General features: G+C 30.9%; 1 protein-coding gene across 1 annotated transcript; it reads left to right on the top strand.

Annotated features, from left to right (window-relative positions):
- Positions 1-8350: 8350 nt before the first annotated feature.
- On the top strand, positions 8351-13417 carry LOC108343861 (protein DAMAGED DNA-BINDING 2). Its single transcript, XM_017582274.2, has 11 exons — positions 8351-8690; positions 8784-8874; positions 9153-9280; positions 9849-9971; positions 10074-10162; positions 10293-10413; positions 10807-10898; positions 11408-11537; positions 11645-11893; positions 11986-12182; positions 12663-13417. The coding sequence occupies exons 1-11, from the start codon at positions 8454-8456 to the stop codon at positions 12859-12861; spliced, it is 1656 nt and encodes a 551-aa protein (XP_017437763.2). The 5' UTR covers positions 8351-8453; the 3' UTR covers positions 12862-13417.
- Positions 13418-22933: the final 9516 nt, after the last annotated feature.

Below are 22933 nucleotides of genomic sequence, written 5' to 3'. Positions count from 1 at the left end.
AACCTGAAAAGTAGATTGGAAATGAAAGGGAGGGAAATCAAGGAGGGCACGACCTAAAACGTAGCCCAAAAACAGTCAAAGAAGCAGCTCAAGAACACGCAAGAGACTGCACAAAAACGAACCGAAAACGATTTTTAATCGGTTCTAATCAAAGATATTTCATCACAGAGCAATGTAATCGGATTGAAAGTCAATTTAAACGGTCCAAAAGAGAGAAAACGCACCTGGAAAATCAATGGCGCAGACAGGTTCGCGGGGAAGACGATGAACAGTGAGCGTACTGCTCGCGGGTTCGCGATTCCCATATTAATACTGTTAGACGTCCGGTACTGTGGGGCCCGGACGTCTATAATATTATAGACGTCCGACCTGTCACTAATATGACGTCTTTGGGGATTTAAAATTGATATTCGCGGGGGGTTTTAGACGTCCGTCCGTGAAGGGCACGAACGTCTATAATATTATAGACGTCCGTGGGAGGGGGCGAACGTCTACTAGGCTAAACAACTGCACGTTTCAACTCCCCATGTCAGCCCCTTAAACGTCAGTCCGTGTAGGGGACGAACGTCTATAATATTATAGACGTCCATCATGTCAAGCACAAACATATATTCTATCATACAACAAAGCATTTTTTTCCCACACCCATCCATCATGCATCATATACTATAGTTGTAAAGGAAATCAAAATAACTAACCTGGACGCTAGAAAAAGCTTGATGTAGGTGAAATGTGTGAGAAGAAGATACCCTGCTACAACCATCAATACACCAACACGAAACAGTGAACAAACTTGCTACAACCCACCACGACACCAACACGAAACAATGAACAAACCAGGGAGGAGGGGAAAGGAAGACCACTCACCACGTTAAAAAGAATGGTGAAAAAGGAGGGAGGAGGGCAGGAGTGCCAGAGAGGAGAAAAAAGAAGAGTGTTTTAGAAAAGGGGTGTATGGTTTCAAACGTGAGATGCAGCAGATTAGTGGATGGGTCAGCGTTTTAATAAAACAAAAATATTTTCACTAGACACTGACATATGTACAATTGGAATTACAAAAGAAATAGGAGGTGCACGGTGAACTTAGTAAGGTGCAGGGAGAAGCACTCAATAAATACACTCTTAGAGACAATATAAGAGAAGATTCATTCCACTTTGTTCAAGAGAAGATTCATTCCTCTTTGTTTATATACTGTTTTGTAGCAAAATCAAACCATATATTATTATAAAATACAAACGAAATAAATAAAAAAGCAAAAATAATACAATAATACGTGAAAATTAAAAATTATATTGTTATCGAGTATATTTGTGCATTGTAAACGCTGGTTATTATGTTTCATTGCATAAGAAGTCCAACACAAATAAAAAAAACTAGTGCGGAGTAAATTATGCTTATCTATAACACATTCACTTTTTTCTTAATATTATATTATTTTAAATTATTACGAAAATTATTAGTTGTTGTAATTAGAAATTATCTACCCGTATTCATAAATATAAACGGATACTTTTGTATACTTTCGTTTGTTTTATTATATAAAAGCATACACATATTATAAACATAGTACATTAATATTATTAATTAAAAATGGAATCTTCACAAAAGAATCAAGAACAAGCATTAGACTTATTCAAAAGTAACTACTTTATAATCTTTTAATACTCAAGCACATACTTTTTTAGTTATTAATTATACAATTTCTTCATATAATTAAGTTTTATATTTATTGCAATGTAATAAACAACACGTCTGCATAATCTATATATAGCATTATGATTGATTATAGGCCACAATGCAACTGTCTTTCAAAATAGCGCAGTGGTTTTGGATGAGTGCACTAGCAAACAAGCCATCAAGCCCTGATGTGATTACTCGAACAAAGATTTTAATTTTTATTTAGGATAATAATATTTTAACAACATAGTTGACAACAATTTGACACGGGTCATATGTCAAAATTTAACTGGTCCACATGAAAATAAATTTAACAATTGGAAAATGACGTGGAAAAGAAAATGGGGCAGGGTTTCAAGTGGCGGGATTTGATTTTCTCATTTCAAATTTCCAATCCCAAGCACCCTTAGAGAGAGAACCCGAACCCTAGAGAGAGTGTCGCTTCCTCCCTCCCACCCAACCTTAGAGAGAAGGACTTCCCTCCCACCCATCCATTGCCGTTGGAGTGTCGCTGTTTACATCCATCCACCGCTTTCTCCCACCCACCCACCCTTTTTCGTGCGTATTCCCAAAAGCGTCGTCAGAGTGTCGCCATTCACGAAAGTATTGTCCGTTCACCAACGTCGTTCACTGGGTGAACGTCGTTCGGCGTTCGAATCTGTGGAACAAATTATTATGCCATTTATATAGAATTCAATGGCCAAACAACCATATTTAGTAAAACTCATGGTGCAAAAACAACAATGGTAGCAAAGGCAAAGTAAGTAGGTACTTCAGACAAAGGTTTTGCACATGCAGGTCAACTATGAAGATGACACTCATTTTGGAGTGCCTAATTTATTTCTAATCATTTTTTCAACTTAAAAGTGATGTGGAACAAATAATTATGCCATTTATATAGAATTCCATGGCCAAAAACCCATATTTAGTAAAACTCATGGTGCAAAAACAACAATGGTAGCAAAGGCAAAGTAAGTGGGTACTTCAAGCAAAGGTTTTCCACATGCAGGTGAACTATGAAGATGACACTCATTTTGGAGTGCCTAATGTATTTCTAATCATTTTTTCAACTTAAAAGTGATGTGGAACAAATAATTATGCCATTTATATAGAATTCCATGGCCAATGAACCATATTTAGTAAAAACTCATGGTGCAGAAACAACAATGGTAGCAAAGGCAAAGTAAATGGGTACTTATGGCAAAGATTTTTCACATGTAGGTCAACTATGAAGATGACACTCATTTTGGAGTGCCTAATTTATTTCTAATCATTTTTTCAACTTAAAAGTGATGTGCAACAAATAATTATGCCATTTATATAGAATTCCATGGCCAAGGAACCATATTTAGTAAAAACCATGGTGTAGAAACAACAATGGTAGCAAAGGTAAAATAAGTGGGTACTTCAAAATCCCTTTAAGTTATCCTTCAACTAATAGTCTCATACCTATACAGTCTCTAGATCCCTCTCATTCCGGTGTATGTTCGATTCATCCATGTGTCCGTTCCACTGGAAGCCTGCCTGGAGCCGCTCTTTGTTTGTGCCCCTTGCACTTCGTGCCTCTTGCACTAGCGATCACTCTCCGCCCTCGTCAGTGCCCGGGTGTCACAACAAAGGCAAAGTAAGTGGGTACTTTAGGCAAAGGTTTTACACATGCATGTCAACTATGAAGATGACACTCGTTTTGAAGTGCCTAATTTATTTCTAATCATTTTTTGAACTTAAAAGTAATGTGGAAATAATTATTATGCCATTTATATAGAATTTCATGGCCAAGGAACCATATTTAGTAATACTCATGGTGCAAAAAAAACAATGGTAGCAAAGGCAAAGTAAGTGGGTACTTTAGACAAAGGTTTTGCACATGCAAGTCAATTATGAAGATGACACTCATTTTGGAGTGCCTAATTTATTTCTAATCATTTTTTCAACTTAAAAGTGATGTGGAACAAATTATTATGCCATTTATATAGAATTCCATGGCCAAGGACCATATTTAGTAAAACCCATGGTGTAGAAACAATAATGGTATCTAAGGCAAAATAAGTGGGTACTTGAGACAAAAGTTTTGCACAGGTAGGTCAACTATGAAGATGACACTCATTTTGGAGTCCTTAATTTATTTCTAATCATTTTTTCAACTTAAAAGTGATGTGGAACAAGTTATTATGCCATTTATATAGAATTCCATGGCCAAGGAACCATATTTAGTAAAACCCATGATGTAGAAACAAAAATGGTAGCATAAGCAAAATAAGTGGGTACTTCATACAAAGGTTTTGCACATGCAGGTCAATTATGAAGATGACACTCATTTTGGAGTGCCTAATTTATTTCTAATCATTTTTTCAACTTAAAAGTGACGTGGAACAAATTATTATGCCATTTATATAGAATTCCATGGCCAAGGACCATTTTTAGTAAAACCCATGGTGTAGAAACAATAATGGTATCTAAGGCAAAATAAGTGGGTACTTGAGACAAAAGTTTTGCACAAGTAGGTCAACTATGAAGATGACACTCATTTTGGAGTGCTTAATTTATTTCTAATCATTTTTTCAACTTAAAAGTGATGTGGAACAAGTTATTATGCCATTTATATAGAGTTCCATGGCCAAGGAACCATATTTAGTAAAACCCATGGTGTAGAAACAAAAATGGTAGCAAAAGCAAAATAAGTGGGTACTTCAGGCAAAGGTTTTGCACAGGCAGGTCAATTATGAAGATGACACTCATTTTGGAGTGCCTAATTTATTTCTAATCATTTTTTCAACTTAAAAGTGATGTGGAACAAATTATTATGCCATTTATATAGAATTCCATGGCCAAGGACCATATTTAGTAAAATCCATGGTGTAGAAACAATAATGGTATCTAAGACAAAATAAGTGGGTACTTGAGACAAAAGTTTTGCACAGGTAGGTCAACTATGAAGATGACACTCATTTTGGAGTGCTTAATTTATTTCTAATCATTTTTTCAACTTAAAAGTGATGTGAAACAAGTTATTATGCCATTTATATAGAATTCCATGGCCAAGGAACCATATTTAGTAAAACCCATGGTGTAGAAACAAAAATGGTAGCAAAAGCAAAATAAGTGGGTACTTCAGGCAAAGGTTTTGCACAGGCAGGTCAACTATGAAGATGACACTCATTTTGCAGTGCCTAATTTATTTCTAATCATTTTTTTTAACTTAAAGGTGATGTCGAACAAATTATTATGCTTTCAACGACGATAGTCCATCCAACTCCAACAATGAGAGTCTGACTACGCTTTAATGAACACCAACGCTCTCGGCGGATGGGAGGGAGAAAAATCGGTGGGTGGGGCTTTCGTGAACGGCGACACTCTGACACTCTGGTGACGCTTTTGGGAACAGGCACGAAAATGGGTGGGTGGGAGGGAAGAGGCACGAAAAAGGGTGGGTAGGTGGGAGGAAGCGATGGGTAGACATAAACGGTGGCACTTCGGCGGCAATGGGTGGGTGGGAGGGAAGTCCTTCTCTCTAAGGTTGGGTGGGTGGGAGGAAGCGGTACTCTCTCTAGGGTTCGGGTTCTCTCTTTAAGGTTGCCTCAAATTGGAAATTTGAAATGAGAAAATCAAACCCCGCCACTTGAAACCCTGCCCCATTTTCCTTTTCACATCATTTTCCATTTTGTAAATTCATTTCCATGTGGACTAGTTAAATTTTGACACATGGCTCGTGTAAAAATGTTGTTAAAGTATCATTATTCTTTTATTTATGGCAAACTCAACTCTGAACCTCTAGCCAAATTTTTTATTCGGGAATATTTATCTTGGTTTATGATTTTGATTAACTCTAATAGATTTGATTTCAATTAGGTTCAATTTTTATTTTAAGTTGACTTGTTTTGACTTTCAACTAAAGTCAATTAATTTTAGTTTTCACTTTATATTGATTTGATTTGATTCTCACTTTAAATTTATTTAGCTCAAATTTTCACTTAAATATACTTAGCTTGATCATAGACGCGACAAAACTTAAATCAATCTTTGGTTTAGGCTATGTTGACTTGACCTTTGACTGAGATTGTTTTGGCTCAACCTTTAGCCTAAACAGATTCGTTTCGACCATCGGCCTGTGCCGATTTAGTTTGACCTTCGACTTGAGCTGATTCGGCACGACCTTCGACCCAAATTACTTGATTCGACTTTTGGTCATGATCGACTCATCTTGACCTTCGACCCGTTTGACTCATCTCGATAGGATATATGGTTAACTTGACTCGATTTTCAGTTATGCCAAATTGACTTCACCTTCAATTTGTGTTAAATCGACTTGACCTTTGGTTTATCCTAAATCGACTGAACTTTTGACCTATGTTAACTTGACTCGACCTACTATTCCATCAATATGACTCGACCTTTGGCTAAGATTGATTTGCCATTAACTTTCCACTCTAATAAATTCATCTCAAACTTCAGCCTACCCCAAATTATTATTATTATTATTATTATTATTATTATTATTATTATTATTATTATTATTATTATTATTATTATTATTATTATTATTATTATTACGAATTTTGATCTTGATATTTATTCTAGTTTTCCAATTTAGACTTATAGTTTTTAATCCATCAACCGCTAATCTTAATTTTTAACAGGAAAATTCTTAAGATAGAGTACATTTCAATGTGTTCACAGGGAATTGACTTAGTTTATGTTTTATAATATATCATTTAGAGAATTGTAATATCTTTTGATTTTACTTGTGATAGTTGATTTATCAACTGTTTGAAAAGGATTGACTATAATAGTTACGAAAAATTGGAAACTACATCAAATCGACATGCATAATACTTTCTTGCAAACTACATATTGAAACAATCTAAATGTTGGTTTGCCAAGTTGTTGATCACATTTAAGAAGTATGACTTTATCCAATTTCTTTACAATTATTTTCTATTTGCATTTTGTAGTTTTTGTCTATGTTGATGACCATATTATTTGTGGAACAACCATGAAGTCATCCATTACTTTAAAACTTGATTGCACACTTATTTTCACATGAAGGTTTGTTGGATGACTTATATATATTTATTTTACAAGATTAGAATTTTCATAGGACATACTCTTTCTCAATTTATATAGTAATTACCAACACACAAGCATTGAGAGATTGCATTACAAGTTGTTTGATACTTGAAAAACAACTTTTCTCAATTTATATATAGTAACCAACACATAAACATTAAGAGATTGCATTGCGAGTTGTTTGATACATCAAAAGCAACTTGAGTGAGAAATTCTTTTGGATAAAGAAAGTGACTTAAAATTATATGGTTGATGTTACTTCTATTAGGCTAGTTATTGTATAGCATGACAACCTTTGACTGGGAGATATATACTTTTAGGATATATCAAATCCTCAACATATGGTATCTCACTTATTTGCAGAAAAGTTCAATACACTTCACTAATAATCACTAAATGTGAGCTAAAATGGTTGATAGAGCTTTCATCATGCCTTAGCCACTCACATCCTCAACTTATACATGTCCTTTGTGATAATTAAATAAATCTTCATATTGCTATTAGTCATTCATGAAAAAAAAAACATATAAACGTTAGTTGTCCTTTTGATCTAAATAATGACTAATGGGAACATTTACCTACATTATGCATTTATTATGCATTTATGTCTCAACCTTTTCAGAGTTAATTGACATTTTTATTAAAATTCTTGACATATATATTAAACATATGTAATCTACATATACCAACTTGAAGAAAGTAATTATATTTTTAATATTATACAAAAGTAATAAATCCAATTTTTTAATCTCAACTTTAATTGAAATCAATAAACATATATGATTTTACTTACTAAATTTAGCTAAAAAATCCTATTACAATTTTTTTAGGAGTAAATAATGAAAACGACTTCTCTGTATAAAATAATACAATATTCTTTTTTTTATATAAAATGAAATAAAGTTTTAATAATGTAAAAAACAAATTTAACATATGCAACATAAACAGTTATCTATAACAATCAATAAATTTGTTTTATAAGTGTTTTGCAATTATAATTTTATTGATATAATTCATTACCTATTTTACTCGTATAAATATATTTCATTTTATTATTTTAAAATTTAATTTTTGTAACTATTTTTTTTATTAAATTAATTATCTATAATAAAAAACAATCTATTATAAAATTATGAAATATTTATTTTATTATTTATTTTTTATTATTTTTAAATCTAATTATATATTTTATTTTAATAATTATGATAAAATAAATTTTTCTACCTTTTATACCATTATAAACATGTTAATTAATGAAAGTTGTATTTCATGTAAGTTCTATTATACCATTACAAACATAACGATTAATGAAAATTGTGTTTTATATATGTTTTCTTGTGTATGTGCTCTTTTACCACTTTGATTTTTGTAAACATAAATAATTTTATTAGTTATTATAGTAAAAAAAACATAAATATTTAAAATTAATAAATATATTATATATATAAATATACTTATTTTAGTAATTAATTTTTAAATACATATTTTTTATTACAATAAAAAGAAAAAGTAGAAACACATGACTAGTACAGGCACACGGAGGAAAGACGTTTTTTTTTTGTAACCGAGCCTGTGCGCGACGTGTGTCATTCAAAGCCAATAAAATAACTGGTTTGTCCATTTTGGTGTCAGACTCTCAGCATCCTCCGCTGCGCCTTTCTATTTCCCGCTTCCATCCACAGTCACCGCTAAGGTTTTTCCTTCTCCAATGGCACCCGTTACTCGAAGAACCGCGTTTCCCAAGGTTCTCATTGAGAGGGACTCTGAATCAGAACAGAGTTCTTCCGAGGAAGAGGAAGAAGAAGAAGAAGAAGAAGAAGAAGATGATAATGATGATGATGGGGTTACGACTACAAGTGAGAAGACTGAGAATCTGGAAGTGGGTTCGGACGCAAACAGAAAAGGGAAAGCCCCCATCATTATTAGTCTCAAAAAAGTCTGCAAGGTAACTTTTTTTGTTTTGTTTGTCATAAAGTTATGTTTTTTCTTCTCAGTGTTGGAACGCTTTTACCGTAATGGAACTTGTGTGGTCTTGTAGGTCTGTAAGAAGCATGGTCATGAAGCGGGGTTCAAGGGTGCTACGTATATTGATTGCCCCATGAAGCCTTGCTTTCTGTGTAAAAAGCCTGGTGAGTGTTGGTCTCACTCTTCATTTATCTATTAAGAGGGTTATCTTTGTGACATTTGCTTAACTCTTGTGTTCTCTGGCATCATTGTACCTTGTTAAGTCATTGAATTTAGAGTAAATAGTGTATGCAATCTCAGTTTAAAAGGGTTTTTATACTACAATAATTATGTTAAAAAGTCTTCGTCATCACATGATTTCTAATGATCATGATTTTTTATCTGTTGACATTGTGGAATGAGCATGCATAAATTTAAACTCTTTTGCTTTTTTAAATTGAAGGACACACCACTTTGACTTGCCCACATCGTGTCTCAACTGAGCATGGAGTTGTCCCAGCACCCCGTAAGAAAACGTGTAAACCTTTGGAATACGTATTTGAACGCCAGCTAAGGCCATCCATTCCTGCAGTATGTCTAACTTTTTCTTCTTTAGTTTGCTCAATGCTGATAATTTGATTTGGTTGTGTATGCTGTTCATTTTGGTGTTAATTTATTACTATGATCAGGCAATACCATATTGACTTGTGAAGATAATAACCATCATATATGAGTCGGGAACTTTGGCCTATTGAATTATTAGTCGCTGTTGTCAACTTGTAATAACGATTTTCAAGTTAAGCTATAGTGAGTGACCTTGATCTGTCGAGTTTATCTGTTATTCTTGTAGTTGTTTTTGACACTTTGTAGGGACTTTTAATTGTGTTGATCCTTAACATTCTCACATTGGCCTAGTTTTTATCTTCAAGAAAGAGTATAGTATATTATTTTGGTTTTAGCCAGATAACTTTATTGCAAATTATGTAGTAAACTATGTGCTTCAAGTTGCGACAGTTGATAATATTCAATGGAGATTGGCACTAAAGCAATCTATGACTCCATAACGTTTATGCTTCAACGATGAAAGTTATTTCTCACACATTCTAGTATTTTTGGGTTCTGATTATGATGATTTTTTCTTTTTTCTTTTGTATGTTAGATCAAGCCCAAATATGTGATCCCAGACCAAGTGAATTGTGCTGTCATCAGATATCACAGTAGACGGGTAACATGCTTGGAGTTCCACCCGACAAAGAATAACATTCTGTTATCCGGAGATAAGGTTGTTACAGTAAATTACATCAGTTGATATTAATATTTTGGTTGCCTTGCCTACTAGCTTTTTTTTAGCCACTGATATGTCATCCTGCTTTGATGTTAAAAGAAAGGGCAACTTGGAGTATGGGATTTTGGAAAGGTATATGAGAAGGTGGTCTATGGGAACATACATTCTTGTTTACTGAACAATATGAGGTAAGGTTGTTTTCATGAGATCATTGTCTTCTTGTAATTGTTTTTTACCTTCCTTAATCTTTTGATTTATTTTATTGTCTTAGTCTTATCCTGAAGTATAAAATTAGGTTCTAAATACAAAATTTTGTAGGTTTAATCCTACAAATGATTGTATGGTCTATTCTGCATCCTCAGATGGAACCATTAGTTGTACTGACTTGGAGACAGGACTATCATCGTCTCCAATGAACCTGAACCCTGGTGGATGGCTGGTAAAAATTTTCTTAGGTTTTGCTCGTATTTCATAACCTTTCTCTTTAACTGTATAAGTACTTGGATATGCCCATTTTGCTTCTTCTGGAGCACTATTTGTGAATTGTAACTTCTCCATATTTGTACACTTTACCCATTATGATATTCTCTTCTGCCATGCCCTCCATTTGTGCTGGTGTAAGATTGTAAATGTGTTCATTCATGATTGCAGTGTTCCTTTGATTTTTTGGATGGGGATGCTGGGCAGTGGTTAAACTTTTGGCTTTTAAGTTTTAATTGGAAAGATCTGTAGCAGCATTATATTTTGGCTTTAGCTTATACTCTAAAAGTTTGTCTTTGCTTTTGGCAGTAAATTTACTTGTATATGCTTTATATGCATATTTTTTTATTAGGGTCCAAACACTTGGAAAATGATCTATGGCATGGATATTAACTCTGAGAAAGGTCTTGTTCTTGTTGCTGATAGCTTTGGTTTTCTTTACATGTAAGTAGCTTCTTTCGGTCCCCTCCCTGTGAAATTATTTAGTTTTTATGCTTGAATTTTGTGATTTTCTCTGAGAGGAGAAATTATTACCTAAAAGCTCAATTTGTACAGTATCATGCTTTTACTATCTAAGTGTGTTTGGCTAACTATAATTTTGAACCTGTATTTCTGATTTTCTTTTCATTGTATGGCCATTTGTGAAGGTTAGTATTTAAAGTGCATTGTAATTGCCGCACGGCATATGATAGGAGCGTGTTTAAGAGTGCACCACTTCAATATCCTATTATTTAATGTACATTAAGAAGTTGAAGGTATTGGAGAACATGAGATTTGCATGGCTGTTCATTTTAAATGGTTTCAAAATTTCATGGGAGACAATAACAAGAGAACTTTTTAAATTAGGTTTTCTTGGTCAGGGATGAAAATTCTAGCCCTCTGATTCATAGCTATGCTTTATCATTTCTGAAACTAATTAACTGAGTTTGCATAACATCCCGTGGCATTCATAGGGTTGACATGCGCTCCAACCATAGGAATGGTGATGCAATTTTGATCCACAAAAAAGGAACAAAAGTTGTTGGTATCCATTGCAATCCAATTCAACCAGACATCCTTTTGACTTGTGGAAATGATCATTTTGTGAGTTTCAGTTTTATTCAAATATTGAATTTGTTCAATTGATATCTGAACTTACATTGCTTGCTGGCTGTGCTAACTGCTGAAATATGAATGGTTTCTATTTTTAGGCTCGTATATGGGACCTGCGTTATATAGAAGCGGGATCATCCCTTTACAACCTCAAGCATAATCGTGTAGTTAACTCTGCATATTTCTCCCCATTTTCTGGAACCAAAATTCTCACTACATCACAAGACAACCGTCTTCATATATGGGATTCTATCTTTGGTAATATGGATTCTCCTAGCCGAGAAATTGTACATAGCCATGATTTCAATCGGCATTTGACACCCTTTAAAGCTGAATGGGACCCAAAGGTGATTTTATTTTATTCTTCCAGTTGTTTATGGTGTTATGTTTCTTTTCTGTTCTCTGCCTTACAGAAAAGTTATGATTTATGTAATTGCAGGATCCATCAGAGTCCCTTGCTGTTATTGGTCGATATATAAGTGAAAATTATAACGGAGCTGCCCTCCATCCCATTGATTTTATAGATACAAGTACAGGGAAATTGGTAGCTGAAGTGATTGACCCAAATATCACAACGATCAGTCCAGTGAATAAGCTTCATCCACGTGAAGATATCCTGGCAACTGGGAGTTCCAGGTTTGGCTTATCTTTTTAATGCTAAAATATTGTATAATGCTAGTGATGAATTCTTTTAACTAAGGTGAATTTGTTTGGTAGATGGGATTTTACTCATCTGTGGATGAAATTCAAACCTTTTAGCATTCTGTTATGATTTTTAAAAGTAGAAATTGAAATTTACAAGTTTTCTTTAACTAGCTCTATTAGAAGTTTAGAACCATTGTTTGTTTTCCTCCATAGTGTATGGTCATTAAAGATGATGCATATGCATTGTATTAAACTCTGACATAGTTCGGACTCAACCAAGGCTAGATATATGAGCATAATTTTGAAAACTTTCCAATGGTTTTACTATCTATTTTTTGTTTTGACAAACCCAATTAATTTGTTAGATTCAGAACATGACTTCTTCAATGATGGATGTAAAAGGCAATTGTACCTATGTGTGCTATCATAATGTTTACTGGGTTCTTGGACTTATTTGGCATAACTTTTCAGATCTTTGTTCATTTGGAAGCCCAAAGAGAAGTCAGAGCTTGTTGAGGAGAAGGATGAAAGGAAATTTGTAGTATGTGGAAGAGCTGAGAAAAAGCGTGGTAAGAAAAATGGTGATATTGGTGATGAATCTGATGATGAAGGAGTCATTTCCAGCAAGTCCAAGAAGTTCAAGTCCACAAAGACTAAGAATAAACACTGAATAATAAAGTCTGCTCTTGCATAGTGTTTTTGAGGATTTTCTCATTGTTTTTGAAGGTCTTCCAATCAACTGCTAACCCTGTATGTGTCAAACACTTCCTCTCTTTTGTATTTTTTTGGAATCTGATGTTAGATTTTATGTTTTTTCTGGAAGTGTTAATTTTGTATCTGATACAAGCTTTATTCCATCAATCTGGCTTTAGTAGTTTGTAGGAGTTCAGATTCTCTACTTAGTTTTTTGGTGTTATCCTCCGCGGTGTCTTCAAAATACATACAATACATTGATGTTGGTACTTTATAAATCTTTTTAATGTATTTTAAAACATCAAAATCTGTATCATGAGTGTATTTTGAAGATACAGCAGATGAACAACATAGAAAATCTAGTAGAGAATCCAAATTCTAGTTTGTAGTGCTAGTGTATCATATTAGATGATAATGCAATGTAGTATTGTAAGTTATAGTTATAGGTTTTGTTGGATTATACCTTTTTGGTTGTGGTATGGTATAGTCTCCTTCATGCTTATTATTAAGATTGACATCTTATCTTCATATGCTTGTCTTTCTTGAATGCCTCTGGGCAAAAGTTGCAAACTTATTTCAAGGGTAGAGCTCTATAAATCACATATTTATAATATTTGGTTAGGGACCAGAAAAAGGAAATTTCATGTTTAAGTTTTTAAGCTAAGTGTTATATTAAGAATCGTAAGTAGGAAACTATATCTGGTTATTTTATTTGTGTAACTAAATCGAGTACATGTAAAGGTTATTTTATTTTGGTTAATTACTATTTACTTTCTATAGTACAAACTTTAACCTTTTAGTTTCTATGCTTTAAAATAATTTATTTTAATTGTTAGACGTTAACTTCAATCTGTTTTTCTTCTTCTACATATTATTTTTAATTTTCTTTACGTTTTTTTGTGTGTAAACAATAACTTGTTGAGAATAAGAATTTTAAGCAGCAGTCTTGAGTATTAGTTATGAAATCGATAAATAGATAGTTATTACCAAATATTGTTTTATGCATCTTCATAAGAGTTGTATTTTTTTTATCTGTTTCTTTTTTTCAATTTAGGTTATTGTAAGTTTTTTATTTTTAAGATGAAAACTTAAATTTAGTAAATGAAGTTATTTGAAAAATTACAAGTTATAGACTTAAGTATTGGCCAGTTTGGTTAAACTAAAAATAACTATTTGTAAAGTTTACAAATTTAAAAAGAAAATAAAATTTGTTTAAAAAAGGAAAATCATATCTATCATAATATAAGAAAAGAAGATGTTAGCAAATTTATCTTATTATTCATTTTATTTTCCTGATAAATGTTTTCAAAGTTAGTTTTTTATTCATTTTACATTTTTAATTTTTTTATTTATATTTATCTTACTATCATATTTTTATATTTTTTTTATTTTTATTTTTTTATTACATGTGCATAAAATTTATTTTACCTTTTTATTTATTTATTTTATTTTAAAATTAATTTGTCTATACTATCTATTTATTCTTAATTTTATTCTTCTATAATTTCTAATTTATTAGTCACTTAATAAATTATTAAAGAATAACTTATATTTAAAGTATAATTTTTTATGCTATTTTATTTTTATTTATTAAAGTAATATTATTTTAAAAATAGTATATATATATATATATATATAAAATACAAATTGGTTATACTAATTGTCTCTCTAAAACATTATTTTATTATTTTACCTATTTGATTTGTTTTTAATCTAATTTATTGTAATAATAACAATATATTTCTATTCTATCATTTAACGTATAATAAATTATTATTTTAGTTCTTAAATAAAACTATTACTTTTCAAATTTGAAATTTTCATATCAATATCCAAAATGTCCATTATATATAAAATTCAAATTATATTGTTAATTAAGTTAATATATAATATGTATTCTTAAAAATAATTTTAAAAATTTGAAAACGTGTTTTAAATTAAATAAATAATTATTTCTTTTAATGTATCCTTATACACATTTTAATTCTTATTAAAAATAATTTCTATTATATTTTGAAGGGTTAAATATGTTTTTAGTCCCTCAACTATCACACGATTTTAGATTTAGTCACTCTTTCAAACTTTGGTACACTTTGATATTCTACATTAAGAAAACTATAATTTTTAGTTCTCCAAAAGTAACGGCGTTAAATTTTGTCTGAAGTGGCTAACGGTGTACCACGTTGTCCAAAAACTCTCACTCTCCACAACCAATAAAAGAGTGCCACATCAATAGCTTTACACATCAGCTGTCACATCATCATTGTCTTCTCCCAAGAGTGAAACCCTAGTCACCGCCACCTCCAACGCACCATCCACCACGACTACAGCGCCGTCGCACAACGGTCCATCATCACAACCTCAGATTAAACCTCTAAATTTTTTCAACTCTTACTCTAAATTTTTTTAACTGTCCGAAATTACAGAGAACAAGCTGGCAGATCTCCAGAAGAATATAGATTCATATGGAGGATTAGAAGAATGTCCTTGTATGTGCATCATTTGTTTTGAGCCCAACGACTGGGCAATTTCTTGTCCCACTTCAATCTCAGTTGGGAAACATGAACTGAAAAGCTTGGTTAATGATAAGGGGAAACATTTTATCCCAAGCAATCAAGAGAGTGTCAGGCTTGATGGGATGACCGAGTTTTATCTGGCGGTTCTGTTAATGGTGAAACTGATCATCTAGTGGGTCAAGATATTTGTTTGAACCGGAAATCAAATGAAATCATGACCTTTAAGGAAGTGAGCAATGCATCATTCAAGAAATATTATGGTCAAGTTCAGAGGAAAACAAATTCAGAGAAAATCGAATCTCAACTCCATACAAATTTACTGAAAAGCACACTTCACACTTGCCAGAGAAAATATTTGATGCAGTGAAAAAGCTTCGACTGTCTCGCACTGAAATCCTAAAGTAAGTAATACCAGACAACACTTACACAATAATTCTCTTTTGTTTAGGTTCAACTTGAAATTGAAATTGAAATTGATGATTGTGATTTGGAGGAAGACGCACAATGTGGAGATTTTTTACAATTGGGGATTTAAGGTTATGTGATTTTGGTGTTTCTGGGTTCTGATTTGGGTCTCTATGGTGGTGAAGGAAGATAAACTGATGCACGATAAAGGTTTCTGGACTTCGATTTGGCTTCGCGATGGTGGTTTGGGTTTGCAGGTTTGCTTTGCCATGGCAATGCGAAGGTCCTACAATGGCGAAGATAAAAATGATGATGGTGGAAGGTGGTGGCTTAACGAACGTGACATAAACGTGGAATACAGTGAGCAAGTAAGTTGACATCATACGTGATACGTCGTTAGCCAGTCAAATTAAATTTAACACGTTCGTTTTTAAGGATTAAAAATTAGAGTTTTGAAAGGTGGAGGATTAAAGTGTACCAAAGTTTGAAAGAGGGACGAAATTAAAAAACGCTTGATACTTGAGGGACTAAAAACATATTTAACCCTATTTTGAATATATTTATTATTAAAAAATAACTTATATTTAAAATATTAACTCATTTATTCTATACTATTTTTTTTATTTTTAATTTTAGCTATTTATAATTTCTAATTACTTAGTCATTTAATAAATTATTAAAAAATAACTTATATTAAATTATTAGTTATATTTTTACTATATTTCATTTTTAATTTTATCTCTTTATGATTTATAATTATTTGGTTGGTAATTTAATAAACTTAAATTTTAAAAAAATATATTTTATTTTTATTTTTAAAATAATATTTTTAAAAAAATAATATATATTTATTAAGAATATAAACTGTTTGTACTGCAATGTAAAAATTATCTGCCATATATTTTTTTTTCTTAATCAACTATATGATTTTGTTTTTCTTAATCAACTTAAACCATGATAGACATTTCTAAAAATTATTTTAAAAATTTGTCAATTTTAAAATAATAACCAATTAATTCTTTTAATTTGTTTATGCATTTTATTCATAATTAAAAGTTTTTATCTAATACATTTTTAATATACTTATAATTAAAGAATAATTTATATTTAAAGTATTAGTTTTTTTTATATTATTTCTTTCCTTCTTAATTTCTAATTACTTGGTCATTTAATAAGTTATTAATAATTCACTTACATTTAAAGTATATTAACAATATATATTAGATGAATCTCTCTCTACAATTACTAAACAAGTATATAAAAAATATATTAGATGAATTATTTTACATATTGATTAGAGGAGTTTAGGAATATCCATTAGATGAGTCTATCTATACACTAATTAAACAAGTCTAGTAACAAATACTGAACGAGTTTGTCCATACATTGATAAGATAAGTCTGACAATATACATTGTACAAGTCTACTTCTCTATACCTAAATTATACAAGTCTATAAATACATATTTGACAAGTTTGTTCATCCACTTGTTAAATAAGTACTGTAATATTATTAAATGAGTCTAAAGATAAATTGATTGGATGACTTTGTCCATAAACTAATTGAACGATTCTAGCAACAAAAATTAGATGTGTATGCACTAGTGCAGTCAAGGGAAACGACAACGGTTATTTTCGCTTATAAACATCGGTTCTGCAACTGAGGCATATATAGGCAAGGTAAAAAGGTAGGTTTTTGGCCTCGGTTCTGAACCGAGTCAAAAAGGTTCGGATTCTGCCTCGGCTCACAGACAACCGAAGCAGTAGAGTTTTTTAATTTTTTTAATCTCAACTGAGATCACTTGTTGGTTCCTCGTTCTGTTATGTTTTTCTATGCTCTTTTGCTTTCTCTTTTCCTTCTCTTTGTGCCTTAAACTTCTCTGTCTTTTTTAATCTCAAGCTTATCCTGCAATTTTTTTCATCCATGTTTTTACACAAGTGGGGGCAAAATTACTTTTGACAAACTCAGATGATTGCTCCAATCTAAGAAAGAGGAAATAGGAAGTGGAGAGAGCAGCACCGTCGCAGGCTCTCTTGCCGCACTGTCGCGGCCGCACCGTCGCGAGCTCTCTCGCCGCACCGTCGCAGGCTCTCTCGCGCATCGTCGCGGGCTCTCACTGCACCGTCGCGGGCTCTCACTGCACCGTCGCGGGCTCTCATCGCCATTGCACATTGAGAAAAAGGAGAAGAGGAGAGGTGCTAGGTTTTTTGGGGAAAAGTTTCCTCTTTCGCTACCTAGAGGCTGACTTTAAGGTCCCACTAGAAAGGCTTATATGCCTCAGTCCATCTGCCAACCGAGGCAGTATCTTTGCCACATGAGGTTTATGCCTCGGTTCACCCTGCCAACCGAGGCAGTATTCTCTTTAAACACTGGTTGCTTAACAACCGAGGCATATAGTGTTTTCCAAATTACGAGACTGTCACCGCGTTTTGATACGCTTCGGTTCCAGAAAAATCGAAGCATAATGGGCGAGTTAAAAATGCAATTTTTTACTAGTGATGTTTATACACTAATTAGACGAGTATGTTTATACACTAATTAGATAAATCTAACAGTATATATTAGACAAGTTTGTCTATGCACAAATTAGATGATTTATTAATACACATTAGACGAGTTTGTTCACTCACTAATTAGACGAGTCTTGTAATACACATTACATGAGAATGAATATACACTTATTAGACGCGTCTAGCAATATACATTATACAAGTAAGTTCGTATCTTCATTAAACAAGCCTAGCAATACATACTATGTAAGTTTATCTATATATTGATTAGATGAGTCTAACAATACACATTAGGAGAATCTTTTCATACATTGATTAGAATAATATAGCAAAAACATTACATGAGATTGTCCATGCAACAATTAGATAAGTATAACAAAAAATATCAGATAAGTCATTTCATACGTTGATTCGACTAGTGTAACAAAAATTATCAAACAAATTTGGGAATACATTGATTAGATGAGCAAAGCAAAAAAATTAGACGATATTGTCGATGTATTGATTAAATGTTAGACAACTCTAGCAATATATATTAGACAAACCTTTTAACAAATGAATTAGACGAGTTTATTAATAGATATTAGACAAGTCTGTTCATTTACTACTTACATGAATATTGCAATACACATTAGACGAGTCTATTCATACATTGATTAGATGAGTGCAGCAAAAACATTACATAGGTATAATAGTACACATTAGATGAATCTATTCATACATTGATTAGATGAGTGTAACAAAAACATTACACAGGTCTAGTCATACACATTAGCCGAGTTTATCCATATACTGATTACATGAATATAGCAAAAAAATTAGATGATTCATTTCATACATTGATTAAACTAGTCTAAGAATACACATTAGATGAATATGTTCATACACTGATTGTCTAGTAACACACATTAGACGAGTTTGTCCATATATATACTGATTACATCCGTCTAAAGAATATATGTTAGGCGAGTTTGTTCATACATACACTAATGAATTTGTTAATAAACATTGGATGACTATATCCATTATTTGATTGACCTATTCTTGCAATATATATTACACAAGTTTTTCATACTAATTAGACGAGTCTAACAATACACATTAGATGAATGTATTTATATACTGATTAGATGAGTATAACAACACATATTGAAGGAGTTTTATAGGTGTTTTTCATCTTTCTTTCTTTTTTCTCTTTTGGTTCTAGCAATGAATGGTATAATATGCAAATATCTCATCATGAGACATTTTTATATGATAATAAATACTGAACACTATGAAAATTTTTATATGGTAATTAATTATGATTAAGAATGAAGTCGATAATGGATGCTGCAAATTATGAATAAAAAATGCATGAAACATGAATTTTGGTGGTTTACTATAACGATGAGATGACCAAAATTTGAAAGTTTTTTTTCTTTGTGAGGAGAAAAAGTGATATAAGGTATCATCGCACTATAAAATTTCCTGTTTGACGTGATGATGCTTCCACTCTTATTCAAAGTCTTTTTGTTTCTTTCCTGGAATTTGATATTAAGGGTCATTGCATTTCATATCCAAATTTCCACATCTACAATGGGATTGCTCTAGTATTTCCCAACTTTTTTTTTTTACTTACATATATCTAGATAAACATGAATTTATAGATAATTGTATTAGCTTTTAAATATGATAGGATTAAATTTGATAGACTTAATATAACTTTGGGGTATAGATTTTACACCCAAAAAATGTTAAAAAAAGAAAAAAAAAAGTAGTGATTTCATGTGCTTCTATAAAAACATACCTATTCTTCTTATGTGATGATTTCTATAAGAAAAGGAAGAACAATGATGATTTTGTAATTAATTATTTCTCATTTATTGCATACATAACTGTTGTATCTATAATAACAAAGAGTGATGATAATCTTGATTAAGATCTATGCAGATGACTGGGAAAGCTAAACAAACCTACCTGATGTTTATGAAAATGTAGAACTTCTGCTACAGTTTTGAGGTATTAATGATTTTTTCAGTCTTTAGAAGAGTGTTGGGCTCAGAACATTATGAGATATTGCAATGTATGAGTTTGGAAGCACCTCTTATTAACTCATTCAGAAATACAAAACTTCAACATTAATATTTTTTAAATTATTTATCTTAAATTATCAATAAAGTTAATTTTGATTAACTTTTGTATATTTTACAATTTTATATTTTATTATAAAAAATAGATTTTATTAAATTAAAAAATTCTGAATGTAGATGAACTATTATAAATAGAGGAAGTTTCAAACTTCTACAAAATAATAGTTGCTAACAGAAGAGGTTAACACTCTCCACAAAAACAATTCTGCAATATAACTTTGATACTAAAATCATGAAAAACTTATGCAAATCGATTGTGGCGACACTGACGGTAAGATTTGAAAAATTATGGGAAATCAATTTGCAAAGGATAAAAATCTCCGCAAATTAAAAAAAAACTTCAGTAATTAACAACTTTTTTTTTTAGTAGATGTACAAAATTTTAAATATGAAAAATAGTTAAACTTTATGTATACTAGTTTAATATATAACTTGTAAATATTGAAGCACTTAATATATTTTATAATTCAAATATCTTGAAACAAATTCCTCTCTCCCACATCCATATGCACAAATTCCTGCAAATGTCTTGAAACAAACCAAGGGTATTTTCTCCTTCCCTTCCTCTTCGAGAGTACATACTTGGAAGCAAACAAACCCTTAATGACTTTATCTATTTAGATGATTTACGAAAAAATATTTTGAAAGAGAAAATGAAGTGTGATAAATTAATTTGATAGCAAATTTTTTAAAAATATTTGATAAATTAATTTTTTAATATATTCAGCATTTGGTTTTTCAAAAATAATTCTATTTATTTATCTTTTCTTTAATTATTTTATAGATATTATTGAAAAGTAAAATAACATTTTAAAAACTTATCTATTTTCATTTTTCATCTGACTTCTTATAAATAAATGTTTATATTTTAAAAAAACACTTCAAATAAACTTTAATGTTATGTTAAAAATAAGTTGTCAATGTTCATTGACTCATTCAATCAAATTAAGGACATATACCGATAAACATTCACCTGAAATCCAGGTTCTTTAATTAAACCAAATCACTGACCCTTTTCATTTATTTCTCGAGAAATAAGTACATTTCCCACAAACTAACTCTCCTAATCAGTGAAAGCATTAAAACTAAACTAACATAGTGTCCGATCCCATTGTTTGTGTCCTATGTAAATGTCACAAGATTTTGTTCTCCTTATCTTTACAAACTATATGTATATTCTTTAAAAGCTTTTCAAATATATTTAAATAGTATATATATATATATATATATATATATATATATATATATATATATATATATATATATATATTGTCAAATTGAATAATAAATACTTTTTTTTTATCAAAAAAGTATACTTTTTCAACTTTTTATCTCTTTTATTGGTTTTAGTACTTTATTTTTTCACTTTCTTTTATTTTCTTAAGCTAATTCCATTGATTTATTTTATTATCCATACGATATAGATACACATTAATTTATGTTATTTATTGATATATTAATATAAATCGTTCTATAAGATAACTTTTTCATTTTTCTAAAGTGTAGGTTCTTTTATTGTATATATGTGTTTTAAAATTCTAACTGTAATTTGTCCTATCCATCCACGTATCTTTATAGTTTTATTTTATAATATATATATTTATTCCGAATGTTAGCATGCATTACCTTTACATTTAAGTTTTAACCGCAAAAATTAGCATTTAAATTACATATTTTATTTGTAGGAAGAGTTTGCTTATTTGTTGTGAATATTTAAAAAAGAGTAAATTTCTTTTTATTCTACTTCATTTTCTTTAAGTGATATTTCTATTTTTTTTATTCTTATACTTTTATCATAAAAAGTAAAAGAATGTAGCTCTTTATCAACAAAAAATAATATGTATAAACGGTGACATTTGAAGTGTCACAACCCATTTACACAAATAATAAGAAGATAAAAAATGTAAAAGTTCTTAAAAGATTATAATCAAAATTCTATATGGAGAATGATTATGCGAAAAGATAACTGAAAACAATCATTTTGCTTTAGTGACATATTTTGACTTACTACTTATTCTAATATATATATATATATATATATATATATATATATATATATATATATATATATATATATATATATATATATATAGTTTACATAAAGCTGTTAAATTATGAAAGAAAAATAAAAGAGTAAATTTCATGCATTGATAATCGTCGAGAAATATGTTGACTCCTAATGTGTTAAACAATAATGAGAAGGTAATGTTTAGTTATGTCATTATATTATTATTTTAGTCTCAATTGACAAACCGTATTTTAATTAAATCTGATATTATTAAAAAGAATTTAATAAATATATGTAATTTTATATTAATATTTTAAGAGGAGAAAAGAAGGAGTAAATGTCAATGGTCAAGTAGAATAAGGAGAATGAGAGGAGAAGATAGCTTGTGGAAGGGTCATTGATGGTTCACATAGTACCAACAAATAACAATCATTAGAAGATTCGGAAGAATAGGACAACAAGCATTCTATACTGTCAA

This window comes from Vigna angularis, chromosome 7 (genome assembly GCF_016808095.1).
Source record: "Vigna angularis cultivar LongXiaoDou No.4 chromosome 7, ASM1680809v1, whole genome shotgun sequence".
Lineage (NCBI taxonomy): Eukaryota > Viridiplantae > Streptophyta > Magnoliopsida > Fabales > Fabaceae > Vigna > Vigna angularis.
The sequence above is the reverse complement of the archived record's forward strand: the minus strand, read 5'-3'. Positions and strand labels throughout refer to the sequence as shown.